This window comes from Trichomonas vaginalis, chromosome IV (genome assembly GCF_026262505.1).
Source record: "Trichomonas vaginalis G3 chromosome IV, whole genome shotgun sequence".
In the NCBI taxonomy this organism is placed as follows: domain Eukaryota; phylum Parabasalia; order Trichomonadida; family Trichomonadidae; genus Trichomonas; species Trichomonas vaginalis.
This window is the reverse complement of record NC_067206.1, coordinates 34,155,076-34,172,366: the sequence shown is the minus strand read 5'-3', so window position 1 is coordinate 34,172,366 and position 17,291 is coordinate 34,155,076. Positions and strand designations below refer to the sequence as shown.

The 17,291-nt window shown below is 35.2% G+C and overlaps 7 protein-coding genes and 5 pseudogenes across 12 annotated transcripts, besides 2 other annotated features; 6 read left to right on the top strand and 6 right to left on the bottom strand.

Moving 5' to 3' along the window:
* Positions 1-15,461: part of a mobile genetic element that runs on past the window's edge.
* TVAGG3_0219010 (uncharacterized protein) lies at positions 8-574 on the top strand (the record flags this gene model as incomplete). The annotated part of the gene is made up of 1 exon (XM_051226900.1): positions 8-574. The coding sequence occupies one exon, from the start codon at positions 8-10 to the stop codon at positions 572-574; it is 567 nt and encodes a 188-aa protein (XP_051111886.1).
* Positions 620-2,758, top strand: TVAGG3_0219000 (DNA/RNA polymerases family; the record flags this gene model as incomplete). Its single annotated transcript, XM_051226899.1, has 1 exon — positions 620-2,758. The coding sequence occupies one exon, from the start codon at positions 620-622 to the stop codon at positions 2,756-2,758; it is 2,139 nt and encodes a 712-aa protein (XP_051111885.1).
* Positions 2,832-3,692, top strand: TVAGG3_0218990 (uncharacterized protein; the record flags this gene model as incomplete). The annotated part of the gene is made up of 1 exon (XM_051226898.1): positions 2,832-3,692. One exon carries the CDS (start codon positions 2,832-2,834, stop codon positions 3,690-3,692), a length of 861 nt encoding a protein of 286 aa, XP_051111884.1.
* Positions 4,638-5,546, top strand: TVAGG3_0218980 (organellar and viral DNA polymerase type B; the record flags this gene model as incomplete). Its single annotated transcript, XM_051226897.1, has 1 exon — positions 4,638-5,546. The coding sequence occupies one exon, from the start codon at positions 4,638-4,640 to the stop codon at positions 5,544-5,546; it is 909 nt and encodes a 302-aa protein (XP_051111883.1).
* On the top strand, positions 6,949-7,720 carry TVAGG3_0218970 (annotated as a pseudogene). Its single transcript has one exon. A coding segment is annotated over exon 1 (772 nt).
* TVAGG3_0218960 lies at positions 8,015-8,604 on the bottom strand (annotated as a pseudogene). Its single transcript has one exon. A coding segment is annotated over exon 1 (590 nt).
* Positions 8,641-9,084, top strand: TVAGG3_0218950 (uncharacterized protein; the record flags this gene model as incomplete). Its single annotated transcript, XM_051226896.1, has 1 exon — positions 8,641-9,084. One exon carries the CDS (start codon positions 8,641-8,643, stop codon positions 9,082-9,084), a length of 444 nt encoding a protein of 147 aa, XP_051111882.1.
* On the bottom strand, positions 9,101-9,520 carry TVAGG3_0218940 (uncharacterized protein; the record flags this gene model as incomplete). The annotated part of the gene is made up of 1 exon (XM_051226895.1): positions 9,101-9,520. The coding sequence occupies one exon, from the start codon at positions 9,518-9,520 to the stop codon at positions 9,101-9,103; it is 420 nt and encodes a 139-aa protein (XP_051111881.1).
* Positions 9,997-10,786, bottom strand: TVAGG3_0218930 (annotated as a pseudogene). Its single transcript has one exon. A coding segment is annotated over exon 1 (790 nt).
* Positions 11,870-12,404, bottom strand: TVAGG3_0218920 (annotated as a pseudogene). Its single transcript has one exon. A coding segment is annotated over exon 1 (535 nt).
* On the bottom strand, positions 12,919-14,030 carry TVAGG3_0218910 (annotated as a pseudogene). Its single transcript has one exon. A coding segment is annotated over exon 1 (1,112 nt).
* TVAGG3_0218900 (protein of unknown function, DUF4106 family) lies at positions 14,414-14,680 on the bottom strand (the record flags this gene model as incomplete). The annotated part of the gene is made up of 1 exon (XM_051226894.1): positions 14,414-14,680. One exon carries the CDS (start codon positions 14,678-14,680, stop codon positions 14,414-14,416), a length of 267 nt encoding a protein of 88 aa, XP_051111880.1.
* A 1,763-nt stretch (positions 15,462-17,224) lies between the features above and the next one.
* Positions 17,225-17,291: part of a mobile genetic element that runs on past the window's edge.

Below are 17,291 nucleotides of genomic sequence, written 5' to 3'. Positions count from 1 at the left end.
AGATGAAATGACCGAAGAAGTTGAAACGGTAGATTTGACACCACAAACAAAAAGTTCAGAACCATTGTCAAAACCTGTCAAAGAACTTACAGATGAAGAGAAAAATTCAATAATAGAAGGTGCCAGGTCTGGAAATACAAACCCTAACTACAAAGTCACTTTTCATAGAAATGGAACGGCTAGTATCTCAAAAAAGAAACAGACTCTCACAAATAAAATATTGAAGTCTGTGGGAGCTTTCGAGACAACAGATGGAAAAGTTTACTTCACTGACCAACAGTTCATTATAGAACATCTCATTGACTTAGAGTCGAAATATTCTAAACTTTACAACAAACACAAAAAGTTGAAAGGAAAACAAAAACAGATGGCATATGATATTTATGAAGATACTAACGACACTACTGTTCCTGCAAGTGAAGTAAAGTCAGAGGAACCGAAAAGTGACGAAAAACCGATAGAAGAAGAGAAACCAAAAACTGACGAAAAACCAAAACCAAAGTTTAGTCAACCTTCATTAGCTGGTATGGGTTGGCGTCAAAGGCTTATGGCAGCGAGTGCTTATGTAAAGTAAAGGAAAAAACATTTTTTTATTTTTATAAAAATGCCCCCATATAGAATGGACAGAAGGTCTGCTAGAATAAAAGCAGAGTTAGAAAGATATGGTTGGAGACTTTCAAAGAATTTTAAATATAGGAAGGGAAGACCCATAAAAGTCTATGACAAACTGGCTGGTCTTCGCTACGAAATGGACTTAGAAACAGCACGCGCCAATTATCCAAACAGACTGGAGAGGTTAGAAGAAGAGCGTCTTATGAACATGCCTTTCGATGTTAGTGAACCTCAGATTGAAGGACACGACGGCTTTGCCAGATTCTACTGGAAACATGACGAACAATTGCATCCTTTGAGAAGGAAAAAAGGAAAAGGTGAAGACGCACATGCTCCCATGGAAAGAACAAGATATGCATATGAAAAGTATCGTGAAGTTAGAAGTAAAATTACTTCTGGTCGAACCTTTACAGTAAACTTTGACGAAGGAAAGAACAAAGAAGGCTTCATGGGTGTACTTGCTGCCATACAAGACGGAAATAAGAAAGGATACAATCTCAGATTGACCATAACAGATTTGGATGGTCACATTTACTATGCACATGGCAATGTCACAACAGCCGCACAACTTCTTGACGCTTTCAAGACTACAAAGAGAGAACAAATGGTTGACTCCGACTCAGATATTTTGAATGCGATTGAAGGAATTGCAAGCGTAAAGTTTGAATGGTATCAACCCAACCCTCAAGCAGTCAGACAACATGCTGGATACTTCCCGTTCAGAAATAAGTCTGACATTGACTTAACAAGGTATGGAATTTACAATTCAATTGAAACAATTGTCAATGAACCTTGTATTCTTACATGTCTCAGGAACTCTGGTCTTGTTTCAGAAGAGAAGATGAAGTATCTTGAGTCATGTGTGAAAACAAGGTACATTCTTAGAGGTCAACTGGCTAAAGTTGCACCGTTGGCAAATGTGAATATCCGAGTCAACATACCGACTGAGAAAGGTTCGTCTCATGACGACTATGTTGTTGACTTCAAATTGCCATGGTTGAAGATTGTACTTTTCCACAACCACTTCATGTTGAACGAAAGTCTTACAAACCCATTGTTCGGAAAAGGTAAGTGCAACATTGTCAGAGCTGTTAACATTCTTTTCGAGAAAGGTTTGTTGGAACCAATTCCAGATGACAAGCTGACAGAAACTTTTGTACCAAAAGACGAAACAAACTTTTCATTGTTGGTAAGACCAAAAGTTGTTCCAGACAAGGTTATAGCACAAAAGAAGTACACAGTTCCAAAAGGAGTTGGATTGTTCGGATACCAACCTGAACCAGAAGAACCTCCAATGAGGTTGCAAGAACTTCAAGATGCTATAAACAAACTTCCATTGAGACATCCAGTCGACGTCAAATTGTATTGGAGAGCATCAGAGTTAGGTCAGAAGGTTTTATATGAAACAGGTTGCTTCGACGATGTTTATGAGATAACAGGAGAAGTTTCTCAGAAGATAAGAGACTCGCTTGAATTTCCAAAAACTGGGCCGATTGGATGCGACAAGTTCGACTCATATGAAAAAATATACTATGTCGACCTTAACGCTGCGTACATGAGGTTTGTCCAATATATTCCAACTGGAATTCCAAACGAAGACGGTGAGTTCCCGGGAAGGAACTATACAGTTGGAAAAGTCATACAACAACTATATGATATTAGGAAAGCTTCAAACCCCAAACTTGCAATGACACTAAAATTGCTTATGAATTCGACATGGGGATATTCCATTAAAAAACCTCAAAAGATGAAGAGTAAACACTATGAGAAGGTCGACAACTTTGTTGAAAGGTTTTCTCCTTTTGTTTTGAAGTACGAATTTACCGAAGGTGAAAGTGGCTTAGTAACCACATTAAAACCTATTGTCGAACATTGGTCTTATCCTCAGTTCGCAAAAGCAGTCCTTGACAACTACAACAAATTCTTCTCAGAGGTTAAATCCAAAGTTTTGGTATACTATGAGAACATCGACGCGCTCATGACGAACGAAGAAGGATACAACAAACTCATTGAAATGGGTTTAGTCGGTGAGAAGATGGGCTGTTTTAAGCTAGATAAGGTATTTTCCGAAGTTCATGTCCTCTCCAAGCGTAAGTACTGGGGCATACTTGAAGACGGCACAGAAATAAAACATTGCATGAAATAAAACATTGCATGAAGTAAAAACGTTGCATGAAGTAAAAACGTTTTTTAAAACAGTATATTTTTACATATATAAAATGCTTCAGGTTGAAAAACAAAGAACAAAAGTAGCAGATACAAAACCGTTAGACTATATCTTTACAAATGCTGGTAGGACTATTTCAGATGAAGAAATTTCATCCCGTTCATACAGGTTTGACTATCCAATTCGTTGGCTTCAAAGTCCTTCTGATGCAAAGGCAATAGGATTTAGAAGAGTTTTGTTTTCAAATAGAACTAACGCGTTTATGTTCGCAGTATATTTTCATGGGCAGTATAAAGGTTCTGATGGTCTACTAGAAAAATTTGACGAAATGAAAATCTTTACAATTCGTTCAGACGAAAGTCTTGAAAAAACTCTAAATGACTTTCAAACTCAAATAAACAAATACTACTGGGAATTTCAAGAAAAATACGACTCTTTACTAAATGGAACATACTATCTAAAACTAGAATACGACAAGATGAATTCCACAGTTTCATTTCAAAAGATTGAAATTAACCCTCCAAGAGATACAGAGTTTTTATATTGGGGAGTAGACAGACGTTCTTGGGCACAATTTCTTCGGTTACTAAACCAGAACGAACCATTACCACCAGATGGTCCATTTAAATTTATACTTCCACCAGCAGATTTGACAGTTTATAGAAACGTGTTTGACCCTCAAAATGTCATGTGTCATGCAAGTTTCAGTTCAAGCAACAACAGTTTTCTTTGTATCGGTAAAGACTTTTATGACTTTGCTTCTAAATTCTACGAACCACCTAGTAACAGTTTCTCTGACTTTCAAGTTTGGTTCACAACAAACGGTGTGCAGCATATAATACCATTGTACTATGACTTTTATCTCGAATTGTCTTTCATATACAACTACGGAAAAGTGCTGAAAAAGTATTGAAAAATATATTTTAGGTGAAGAGGTGAGATCTCACCTGTTTTCTCACCTCTTTTCTCACCCGTTGAATTTTCATGAATTTCCTTAAGATAGAAAAAATATATTTTAGGGTAGATGGTTTTTAGGTGGAACCAGGTCCCTCGGTCCCTCGGTCCCCAGGTCATTTTAACTTCTCTGAAAAAATGAGACAACATGACATTTAGACAACAACACAGGAGATAGATTTCATCGTATATGTTTTGTTGAGACTTCTTCATCGTAATGAGCGTAAATGACCCAAAAATATATTTTAGGTTAGATGGTGAGATCTCAGAACTAGTCTTTTACTTTTTCAAGACAAGTCTTTTATTGTTTCAAGACAAGTCTTTTACTTTTTCAAGACAAGTCTTTTATTGTTTCAAGACAAGTCTTTTACTTTTTCAAGACAAGTCTTTTACTTTTTCAAGACAAGTCTTTTACTTTTTCAAGACAAGTCTTTTACTTTTTCAAGACAAGTCTTTTACTTTTTCAAGACAAGTCTTTTACTTTTTCAAGACAAGACCCGTTATTTTTCAAGAAATTTTTTGGTGTAAAGTTCTCAAATTTGAGAACAGTGGTCTTGATTGAAGACGATACCCGTACTTTTTCAAGACAAGTCTTTTACTTTTTCAAGACAAGTCTTTTACTTTTTCAAGACAAGTCTTTTACTTTTTCAAGACAAGTCTTTTACTTTTTCAAGACAAGTCTTTTATTGTTTCAAGACAAGTCTTTTACTTTTTCAAGACAAGTCTTTTATTGTTTCAAGACAATGTCCGACGTCCCACCAAAAAATATATTTTAGGTGAAGTGGTGAGATCTCACCTGTTTTCTCACCTCTTTTCTCACCCGTTGAATTTTCATGAATTTCCTTAAGATAGAAAAAAAGTTTAGTTTTTTAAAAAAAATATTTTTTATTTTTATTGTAAGAACATGTTAGCAACAACTTCACCAAACTCGTTAGTCATGAACCCAACTTCAATGTTAGTAGAGATGAAAAGCTTCATTCCTTCTTCATATACTTTCGAAACAGAAATCCAGAAGATAAAGCAGGAACTTCTCCAAGGAGATTTAGACTGTAGTGCAAAAGATGAAACAAATGAACAATATCTTTATGAAATGCAGGATATTATTGACCATCTACCTAAACTTCCTGAAATACAACAACAAAAGCTCACTATTCCTGAATTCGATGAAATAGAAGTGAAACCAACTGACTCAGTAGAAATAAAGAAGTTCATACGTAAGGTTAACTATGAGTTTCTTGGATTTCATTGCAACCACAAAGTCATGGACAAAGACTGCGATATGGTATATTTCATTGACATATATAAATCTGAAGAATTTAAGACCTACGACAACTTTGTTTCGTTAGTTGCAAAATGTGTATGGCAGATAAGAGATAAAGATAGAAGAGGTAAGGTATGGACTGAACAGATAAAACCAGTAACCTTTGAGTTAAAGAAAACCATTGACGCCTTAGTCATACTTGCAGGTAAGATTTCAATGTACAATGCTAAAATGAACCCACAATGTTCAAAATGTAAAGCAGCAATGAGGAAATATAACTACTCCGTCAAAGAGATAGAACGTATGCGAAACGACTATGCTGACTTAAAGAAAGAAGTAGAGAAACCAGCAGAAGATAAAATGGACATGTTGACATTTCTGAACAAAAACTATCCAACAGCTGACGATTTCCTTCTATCTGATGTCAAGAAGAAATATAAAGAAACTTTCAATATTGTGAAAACTTTTGACATACTGACAGAAGAAATAGAAGCTACAAAACTGTTTAGAATTTCAAATATACATCGTACAATTCATGTAAAACGCTTGTGAAAAGGAGGTGAGAAAAGAGGTGAGAAAACGGGTGAGATCTCACCTCTTCACCTAAAATATATTTTTGCCGAGTAAAATGACCAAATTTCATGAATTTCCTCATATATTTGCTACCCTCGGAAAACCGAGGGTAGAGATTCCGTACGAAAACAGTGAAAAATTGCGAGTAGGGAAAAAATCTTACTCGCCTAAAACTCATGAAAATCGTGAAATTTCTCTAGACCGACTTTTTCCGGTCTAGAGAAAAACACATGAAAATCGTGAAAAATTGCGAGTAGGGAAAAAATCTTACTCGCCTAAAACTCATGAAAATCGTGAAATTTCTCTAGACCGACTTTTTCCGGTCTAGAGAAAAACCCTGGTCGCCAAAACTCATGAAAACAGTGAAAAATTGCGAGTAGGGAAAAAATCTTACTCGCCTAAAACTCATGAAAATCGTGAAATTTCTCTAGACCGACTTTTTCCGGCCTAGAGAAAAACACATGAAAATCGTGAAGAACAGCGACCCCGACTTTTACAGGGGTCGCCAAAACTCTATGAAAATCGTAAAAAAAATCCCTGAAATCATATCTTTTATACAAAATAAAATTAACGCTAGTTTTAAAAAAATATTTTTTTTTATTTTGTATGTAAGAACAGGAAATGACAAGCACTGAGTTTGAAACAGTTAAAAAGATAGACAATGAGACCAAAGTGGTTAGAATTGGTGATTTAAACGTAAGATACTCAAAGAAATACAAGAAATATTCTTTGTCAGACATTCTATCTCCATCTGGAAAGAGAGCAAGCGACTGGGTTAGAATTGCTTCTACTCAGAAAATTTTGACAAGAAATCCTGAGCTGATGATATCGGTAAGATTCTATGGAACAAGAGCATATCTTATAGACAAAAGTCTTATACCAATAGTTTTGTTCTGGATTGACCCAGTTGTTGGATATAATTTCATAACATATGGTTCATTCGATACGGAACGTTGCAGTGAAGGCTTACTTTACATCGTTCAGAAACCGAAGGACTTCAATACAAAAAGATATAAGATAGGAAGAACATATAATATAACTCAAAGATATGACAGTACAGTCAATAGAGTCAAGGTTGTGTTTGTAAATGATATGAGAGCTGCAGAAACAGAACTACTTGAAAAGTTTGAGAAATTGTATGGTGCTCCCACGAAAGGTAAAGAAACGTTTGAAGTAGATGAGATCGACAAAGCTATAAAATTATTTGACGAAGTTGCTGAAAAATACATGTAAAGCGTTTATTTTTGGTCTTTTATACAAGATAGAAAATAACGCTAATTTTATTTTTATTTTATTTTTTTTATCTGGAATATAAAGACAGATATGTCAACAACAGAGAACACAACAACAGTTATAGTCCATGAAGCTATAAATGAAGAATATGAGTACATACAGTTTAACAAACAGTTACGTCTCATTCGTTCAGTCAAAGATGACATGTACCAAAATGCAAAGTATTTTGAATGCTCTTCGTTCTACAAAGCAAGCATATCATTGGTTTGAAAACCAACAGACAAAAGAACTTTTAGAAGAATTTCCTCATATGTTTGCGTCCCTCGGAAAACCGAGGAACGAGATTCCGTACGAAAATCGTAAAAATTTGGCTCCTGGTTTGAGAGGCTGGTATGTACATAGACTTCTTGTAAATGCTGTTGCAATGTGGGCTTCACCTCGCTATGCTTGTTATATTTTCATGATGTTAGATGAAATTCATAGACAAGAACGTGAAGAGATGGAAAAGAAACTTCAAGCAAAAGATGAAGTCATTGAATCCAAAGACAAAAAACATACAGAAAAGAATACCACGTTCGGTACCAAAAAGGAAAGGAAAAGAAACTAAAGTATATGATTTACACTGAAGAGATGGAAAATGAAGAAGACAGAGATATGGTTATGTTGCATTAGTCAGAAGAAACAACAAAAGCTTTACGACCTTGCTAAGATTTACAAATCTGACAGAAAATTGGTTCTATCGCGAAAACTTACCGATTTCAATGACACCGAATGAAGATGTTAAACAGATAGTTCAAGATACTTTACCTCAAACACACTATGATATGAAAGGTTGTACAATACTTACATTCAAAGAAGATTTACCGCTACTGAAAGAAAAAATAACAGAGTATTTTGACAACTTCAAACAAGCAGAGTAAATGAACCATTTATTTTTCAAGCTTGACTTTTTACAATTTGAACTTTGTTTGCGTAGATATGAATCTGAAAGAAGTATGAGGTCTTGTATGACTTTGTACCTCTCCATAGTTCATGTCTGTCAAACTTACCTGCCATGGACTCTTTCATAAGTTCCATGAAATCGTCTTCGGACAATCCGGGGAAAAGTATGATATCAGTAAGTATTCTCTTTACATCCTTACTTAAACTCTTTGCTGTCTGTACACAAATGACAACTGAGATGTTAAAGTGTCTGAGCTTTAAGAATTCGACACATGTCTTGTTCTCTATTCTTTAACAAGGATGAGAAGCAAAGTCATCTAAGATAAGAAGAATCTGTGAGGGTAAGTCTTCCAATCGTAAGATTGCAATTTCTTCGAAATGTATTCTATCTCTTTCTGTTTGTTTCTGAAGGTTTTCTTCTCTAATATTCTCTGCATTCCTCATTTGGGTCTTTAAACTTAGAATTGACATACTCATTTATAGCATTGTACTTCAAAACTCTTCTTTGGTACTTCTTTATCCAATCTAACAACTCAGAGTCTTTTATACATACTAGTTTTGACTTTTTTATAATATCTTTGAACGAATTGACGGTTTGGTCAAATTGACCAGAAGTACTACAAATGACAACTAACTCATAGAATGGGTTCTTCTCATCTAGTTCTTGTTGTTGTGCAGCCATTTTAAGATAAGTGAAAGTCTTACCCGACCCAGGCGGTGCAATTAGACCTGTTATACCATTCTGAGCAAATAAGAACTTGTCATGTATGGGTTTTATCTGAGCATTTTCCAACTTCCTCTTGTTCTTGTTTAAAACATTCTCAAATTTCTTGTCAATGTCAGCAAACTTTTTTTCTAACATATTTTTAGAAAAATTAAAATTTTTATCTTTTAGAAAATGTCTAGCGATTTCGCTATCTATATTCGAGACAAGCTTTTTGACAGCAAAACATCTGTAGACCATAAAATCTTACATAGTGTAAACAAGAAAGGTGAATTTGTTCTAAAGTTCTGTTTCTGGGAATATGACAAGAACCATAAAACATTAGGCAGAGAAGTCTTTAAGTTTGTCAATGACAGACTTGTTGATAGAGATGACGCCTCTTGGAGAGATGAAGTCCAACAAAACTTCTTAGAATGCAAAGAAGACACATGCGCTGTTCTTGAAGATGAAATAGAAAACAGAATAGATGAGCTAGTAAAGGACAAAGAACTTTTACAAAAATATGGTTCTGAGAAGTTTGACATAACTCCACCAGAAAAGAAGAAGAGAGAAAAGAAAGAAAAGAAAGTAGAAGAGAAGAAAGAACCAGTTCCAGAGAAAAAGAAATTTGACATGTAAAAATAAAATTTTATTTTTAGAACATTTCTGGGTCAATGTCAATGTTCTCTTCCTCTTTAGGAGCAAACACTGGCTTAGACTCTAAGAGCTTCTTACCCAATTTACCTTGAACTTCAACTATCTTAGACTCATAATATTCATAGTCGTCTGCTTTCTTTGGTTCATAAGGTATAACAAGTTTGTATGCTTTGCCTTCTTTAAGGTTTGAAAACCTTCTGTCAAAACTTTCTTTGACTGTTAACAAACCTTCTATGTCTAAGTCTTCAAATTTCGCACCATTTTTAGTCACAATAGCAAACTTAACTGGTTCGATGTTCCAAACTTTGTCAAATGTAGACTTTTCAAAATGGTAGAAGTAAACATTCAAATATGTGAATGGGTCTAGTTCTTCTTTAAGTCCTGACATGTACTTGTTTACTGAGATGAATTTCGTCATCTTTTCTATCGGATAAAAAAATATTTTTTTTTAAAATTTACTCAGAAAAATTTTTCTTTGTATATACACCATTCTGTATGTCTAAAAGACTTTTGACATTTGCCAAGAATGTTCGTTTAGACGCTGTCATATAACCATACTCTTGACAATATTGTTTATATTCATCGTACAATGACCTTTCATCTAAACACTCAAAGTCAGTTTCATCTATGAACAGTTCATATACACTCTTGTTTGCTTCTAACAATGTTTGTCTCTCTTCGGTATGTGGAATTTGTCTTGGATTGAACTTTGAAATATCTAATGTCATGAAATATGAGAACAAGTTTTAGGTGTCAAAGTTTCTGCTAAGTCGTCAAAATATTCTGTATCTTGCATATGAGCTTCTGACGTTCTGACAACTACATATCTTCTGTCAGAACTTTCTAACTCATTCATCGGAACGGCATTGTTTGAAACCATGACGAAGTTTGCAACATTTTCACAAACTCTTTGGTCTTTATATTTTCTTTCAACAACTCCAACTTTGTCTGTTATAAGACTCTTCAAAGCATCCGAGTTCAAAACTTTTGTTGTATCTATACTTTGAAGTTCGTTACATACTATAAGTTTCATATTCTCTATTGAAGAGTTAAACTTACCGCAGATGTTTTCTAAGTTTGTCATATTAGGGTTCGAATAGCCCTCTAACAGTTTGCATAAGATATCTGTAAAGAATGTGTTCTTACCTGTTCCTTGTTTTCCAATTATAATGAGAGCAGTTTCATTTTTAGCACTTGGATGTTGTAAATGTTTGCAAACCAACATAAGATATACTCATAAACCTTTTCGTTTCCATTGCATATAATTTCTTTGACATGGTCTAACCAAGCTTCTATAATATTTTCTTTCCATTCTACTTGTTCATATTTATATCCAGTGAAGATAGAATAGAAGTTTGGAGAAGGTGTATAGAACTTTATACCTCGAACTGAAAAATCTTCTAACTTTGACAATAAGATATCCCAAGCATCTAACATCTTCATGCCAACTTGTACGACTTTTATTTTCTTAAGTTTCTGTTTACATTCTTGTTCAGACACTATTGTTGCTCTTGGTTTGTGTTAAAGACAACATCCCATTCTTTCATAACATAACATTCTGGGCAGAGTCGACATAAATGACTAAACGTTTCAAATTCTCGACTGCTTTGTTATAGTCTCTAAATGGACACATATTTCTGAATGCTTGGAAGTCATAAAAATCTGAAACATCTATTCTGTACATTTTTTATAAAAATAAAAAAAATATTTTTTTATTCTTGAGCTATTTGTTGCATTTGTTCCATTTGTTGCATTTGTTGTTCTTGAGCTATTTGTTGTTGAAGTTGTTCTTGTAGTACAATACTTTCACCAGTTGCATCTTCCAATTCGAAACTTTCTGCCGTCATTGACAAATACATAGGACATAAAAGTTTTACAGGAACAAAGTTTGCGTCAACTAAGGTTAAGTTTATGTTTGCTAAAGTGTTTGAGTTTACTAAAGCTGAAAACTCTGCATTCGAATGAACAATAGGCAAACCAGCAGAGAAATGTGTTGTTTATACGCATGAGTATCTTTTGGTCATAGTAGTTTCTGTCGACATTCGAATAGCACTTTGAACCTAAGTTTGAAACAATATATAAAATAGGTGTACTTAAAGTCAATGGAACAGACATTCCTTGTATGACACCTTTTCCTGTTATAGGAAACTGTTGGTAGTAAAAACCAGATATAAGTTTTGTATTATAGCTTATCGTTTATACTAAACTCAGTCGGACATCCAAACATAATGAAACCTGCTCTAGTTGCAGCACATGTTACATCCGTCCTTAAAGTATTAAATAAGTCAACAAAAACCTGTTGGTGGTATATCTGAGTAAGTATCTTCAAAGAAGTATTTTTTTACCATTCACAACAACAAAGTCTTCTGGTGTCAAAAGAGCAAAACAGGCTTTAGTCGTCATCGTGTTTAAGGTCAGTTTACAATACCGTCCTTGAGGACTTTGTAAGTTTGTTGTTATAGAATTATATGACTCAGGGTTTTTAGTCGTAATAGTATAAACCACTATGTCTTCTTGCCATTTACATATATTTAAAAGTTTTTCTGAAAGTGGAGAAGAACTTCATCTAAACTTTCACATGGCGTTTCTTGAAGTTCTCTGTCTAAGAAGTTCAAATATTTTGTAAAGACATAGAACTTTCCTTTGTCTACACGAACAAACAAAAGGGTCTTTCATATCGTTCAAAAAGTGTGTAAAGTCCTTTACATGAAATAAAGTCTATATTGTTTTTCTTCAAACATCTTTCAAGAAGTTTTGACATTTTTACTTAGCAACTAAATTTTAATGAAATGTTGTGGTCGTCAAATATTTTTATGACGTCTGGGAAACTATATTTTAAGTTCAACGTTTCACCTCCTTTCATAACGTATATCTTGTCAATGACATTATATGAAACACCACAGCAAGCAATGTCGGGTTCTATTTCTTTGATGTTTATATCGTCTGCCTCTGTCAAAAGTTTCAATAGTTCTTTCAAAACTTCATGAGGTGCGATGACATATGAGTTCACTTTTACAGGGTTGTGTTCGACCAAGTTTAACATTAGACCTAAAGCTTGACAAATCTTCTCCTGAGTTTTAAGTTTGTCTTTAGTTGCTTGTAGTCATTTCGAATATCTGCAACAGAACTTAAGTCTCTGCTAACTTCAGGATATGTTGGTTGTTCTTTTACAGGAACTATTGTTATACCATCTTCGTCTTCGTATGTTTCCCCACTTCAACATCTCTTTCTTTGACATTGACAACAACACTTTGACTGTTTGTTTGAGTTGGTGAATTTAACTTCACATCTGCCACCGCCATTAAACCTTTTGAAACACTTACGCTTCTATTTTTCGGAAATGAATTTTACTTAGAATAAAAAGATGGACGTATTTGAGTATCTCTTCGAATTGAAGCAAAACAAAGTTTACACACACAAACAATACAAAATACACTGATAGAATAGTTCTTTATACAAACAATGGAAAATGTTATAGAATAGCAGTCTTTGCTGAACCAAAATATTTCATAAAGCAAAGAAAGTTGGTATAACCGAGATGGTGAAAGTTCTTGAAGCAGACAAAAATATAACAACAAAACTGACCGATATTTCTAAAGGTAAGTTTATAATACAATACTATGTCAAAACTGGCGTACTGTCAATATTTGACGAGAGAAGTCAGTTCAAGAACAACTTACTGACCTGCTGCCAAAATCTGCTCGATGGAAGCTGTCGTTATACCAATCTGAGGAGCCCCAGCAGGTTTCATCGAACGAATTTTCAAAAGAGCATCTTCCGTGAAAAGTGCTATTGGTTTTGTAAACTTCTTTGCTTTCAATTCATCTGGACCGTCTCTGTCACCAGTATATTGTATTTGAACTGTACCAACAGTTGAAATACCACCCATAAAGTCTTCTGAGTCAGCAAATGGAATGCCAAGCCAAAAGTTTGAACGGTCTCCATTTGTATATTGAGTTTTTTGACCTCCTGTATGAGTCCATACTTTCACATATGGCATAATAGAACTTTGCATTTCAGGGTTAATGGTTGTTGTGAAGTTGTTGTTAAAGTTCATAGCATCTAATGTCAAGTTGTATGACCTCATATCCTCAACTGTAGAATATTCTTCTCTTGGATAATATTTGCCATCTATGTTTATATGATATTTAATACCAGGGTTGTAGAAACAAGAATAGTCATTTATAGTCGTCTGAACAGTACAAACATAGTATCTGCATGTTTCATTGCAGTTGTTAAAGCAATATCTGTTCTTGCACCTGGGTCAGCACTTTGGTTTCCAACTTCACCTGCAAAGTCTTTGACAGATATTTGGTGTATAGGGAACATAAGTGGAACTGCAATATATTTGGCAGCTAAAGCATTTGAAATATCTGGGTCCAACATATAGACTGCAAGTCTGCTTTCTATTCTCTTGCATTCAAATTTTTCGCATGTGAACTTAACTGGTCCCAAGCAGTTCCAGCAGCATTGAAATAATAGTTTACTTCAGTGTTGAAGTTTGAGAAACCAAAGTCTAAGTCAACTTTGTCTTTGCAAAAGTCACAGAACTTGGCTCCACCAGTTCCAGCTACAGTAATGCTGAATGGGTCTTGTGTTGGTGCAATGACTAAGTTATTTTGCTTGGAGTAAGTTCGATAGAAATTTTTCCTGCCCAGTTTGGCAAGTATCTTAAAAACCTGAAGATGAGGAAAGATGACAAAGGAACTCTAAGTTTCAGATTTTACTTTAGTGGCAGCAGTTCCATCTGAACCAGAAAGGTTAACATAAACTCCTGGAACGTTAGGGTCAAGTCTTCTTATTTTCTCAATAGTTGCATACTGGTCTGTTTGTTCTCTAGCTTGTGGTTGTACTGAGTTTCTCAAAGCGAACCATTCATAGTTTGCCCATGTTACTGTTTGAACTAAGTCAGAGTTAGAATATATCTTATATCCCATGAAAACTTCTGGAGCATATTGGTATCCGACATAGAAAATTCCATTGCAACCTTTCTTGTCAGACAACTTGGCAGAAGGTTTTATTTCAATGTCTTGTTCCACGTATAAGAATGAGTTGTCAATAGAAATAATATGAAACCTGTCGCAAGCAATATCTACTGTTGTTGAAGAACCTTCTCCAAACTCACCTACGTTTCCATAAGAAACAGCAGTTGTATATTCGTAAGTTCCAGGAACTATTTCTGACCTTCTAATGGCATTGTCGCATTCGTTATACCATTCGGAAACATTTCCATTCATGGCATCCAAAACTGTTGGCGTTATAATCTGAGCGGCGTACATTTCATATGGGTAAAAATATAGAATAGTTGGATTTATGTGTCATAATAGAACCCACTCGGACCAAGCTTTACTTTCTTCCTGACTGAGTTTTTAACTCTTCTTTTTCTTTCATTGCCACTACTTTCACTAGATGAAGTTACTTCTTCACTACTTTCACTTTGTTCTACTCTTCTCTTCTTCTTTGGTGTCGCTTTTGGTAACTTGCCCTCTGCTTCAAGTTGTTGCATCTTTGCCTCATGTTCACCTAGTATGTTGTAAATTTCCCATGTCCTTTTTGCCTTTGGGCTCTGGTCGCCCATCTCAGGTAACCTATATCCTAGAAAGAGTTTGTCATAGTTTGTATTTGAGTCTTCGCGTATTGTTTGCATGACTCTTTTCTGAGTTTCCGGTTCAAGCTCTTCAAACAGAGCTTGTCCATATGGAATAAGCTCGTTTCCAAATATATGTTTTTGTAGCCATTCTGGTTTTCTTTCCATGTTACCAATAATATCTTTTGTGAATGGGAAAGCTTTTACCCAATCTTTCAGTCTTGCGTCATTTATTTCTGTAGTTGGTTTTATTTTGTCAAGGAACATGTTTTTCAATACTAACATTTCATTTGGTACTGTCCATTTGAGTTTTCTTAAATATTCATCCATTTCTCGGTTCATTGTCTGCAAAGTAAGTTTTTATGACATTTTGCAAACTTTCGTTTGCAAGGTCATGTACAATAGGTTCTCTTCCTTCTCTCTCCCTAACTTTCTTTCTAAACTCTTCACCAAATATACCATCTCTATGGTTCTGTGTAGTTCTTTGAGATAAATGTTCTAGAACGTCAGGTGTTATATTTCCATCAGCCATGTTCATTTCATACTGGTCCAAAATATCTGCATGTTTCATATCTTTCAATGGCATTAAAGCCGCGCTGAAAATACCAGCTATATCTGGTTCACCATTCACTTCCATTGCGTCTACAACTTCTTGGAATTGTGGTTGTAAGTTTATGAACCACCTATCCGGATTAGCTTTATGACCCCATCTCATTGTAGTTCCATAGTCTGCAGAAACAAAAGTAGGTTTGTTTCCATCTTGGTTAGGTTCTGAATGAACTTTAAACAATGTTTCATTTCTATATGTTTTGTTGAAATTTAACCTTTTATTTTCACCGAGTTCAGCCGAAGATTGAACGTTATATGCTCGTAAGTAAAAAGGGTTGTTGTATTTGCTTACATTTTCTTTCAGTACTTCCATTCTATGCTGAATATTTTCATCTGGTGTTGGAGTCTTTTGTATGTCGGCAAACATTTTTCGATATTCTTCTACTATGTCAGCCGAATTTTTCTTATACTCTTGGAAAAATTCCATATTCTCCGCATACTCTTGTTGAGGGTCAAGATTTTTCGGCTGTTCCAAATCTTCATCTAGTTCTGTGAAGTTAGTTTCCAAAGGAGGGACTTGTTCGTTTCCTTCAGGCTCTTCTAGCTGTTGTTGCTGAACTATTTCATCCATGTCTGGTTGTATCTGAACTATTTCTTCCTGTGGAGTTTCTTGTACCTCATCTGCTGGCTTTTCATATATTCCGAGACCGTTTTCAACAATTTCCCTATCTAAGTCATCCGGACTCATAAACCTTTCTTCTTTCGTTCCGTCTCTATTTTTTACGCGTTTCATGAAGAGAGTTGAATTATCATTTAGCTCTGACACCAAATATCTCGGAGTAAATTCATTCATGTCATTTGGATGATATGCTATTAAATCATATCCCTTAGCGAGCTTGTATTTTCCAGGTTTGAAATTATATCCCATTTGGTGCTGAACCATAAAGCTAAATAGGTTCGGGTCAGTATTTCCTTCCTTGAACTTTCCAATAGCTTCTTTATATCTGTCACTAAAGTCAATACTATCTGGGTAACCATACTCTTCCTTAAGCATTTTTAAGAATTCTTGGTTTCCTTGTTCTCTACTTCTTTTATGTCCTTGCTCTGTTTGTGGTTGTTGTTGTTGTGCAGGGTTTTGAACTGTTGGTTGCTGTGCTGGTTGTGGAGGTGGTGCAGGTGCAGGGTTTTGAACTGTTGGTTGTTGTGTTGGTTGTTGTTGTTGTTGTGCTGGATTTTGAACTGTTGGTTGTTGTGTTGGTTTTGGTGCATGCCTGTGTCTGTGTCCATGTGACGATGTAAATGTTTTAGGTAGTCCTGGTGCAGGTGCTTCTCTTGGAGGGTTTGGTGGTATATAAATTCCAACAGCTGGTATATAAGTTCCACCAGCTGGCACATATGTTCCACCAGCTGGCACATATGTTCCATCTGCAGCGTAATGTCCTACCTGACTTTTCGTTTTTAAGAAAGCATTTACTAGGTCTGTTTTGGTCTGTTGTAACTCTTTTTCTTGACTTTTCACAACAGTTGCTCTAACGGCGTCATAGGCACTTTGAACTGCCTGTCTCGTTGCTGCATCTGTTATTTTCGTCATATTTTGTGCTACTTCTTTTAACTCTTTGTCGAAACCTTCAGACTTCAGTTTCTTTCCAGATGAGAAGTCGTTCACTAGTTTCACCTTACTATGAAGAGCTTCGAAGGCGTTCTTAAAGTCAGCATTCGTTAAAGCTTCATTTGAACTGTCTTCATCCGCTTGTATTTTTGTCCTTATTGACCCTATAAGCTGGGCTGCTTTAGCGTTGGCTTGGGCATCTAACCAGTCATTGTTAGCTTTTATATATTCTGCGCTTTTCATTGCCTTTTGCATGGCTGCGTCGTTATTTTTACTTTCTTGTGCTAAGTTTTCATACTGTACGGTTTGATTTTGCAACTGTAAAAGTTTTTCTGCCTTTACATTTGCTTCAACTTCTTTTTTATACTCATCGCTATCCATATATGTCTTCAGGGCTTTTTGTTTTATCTCTTCATCTTTCAGTACTTTATATTGAGTAGTATG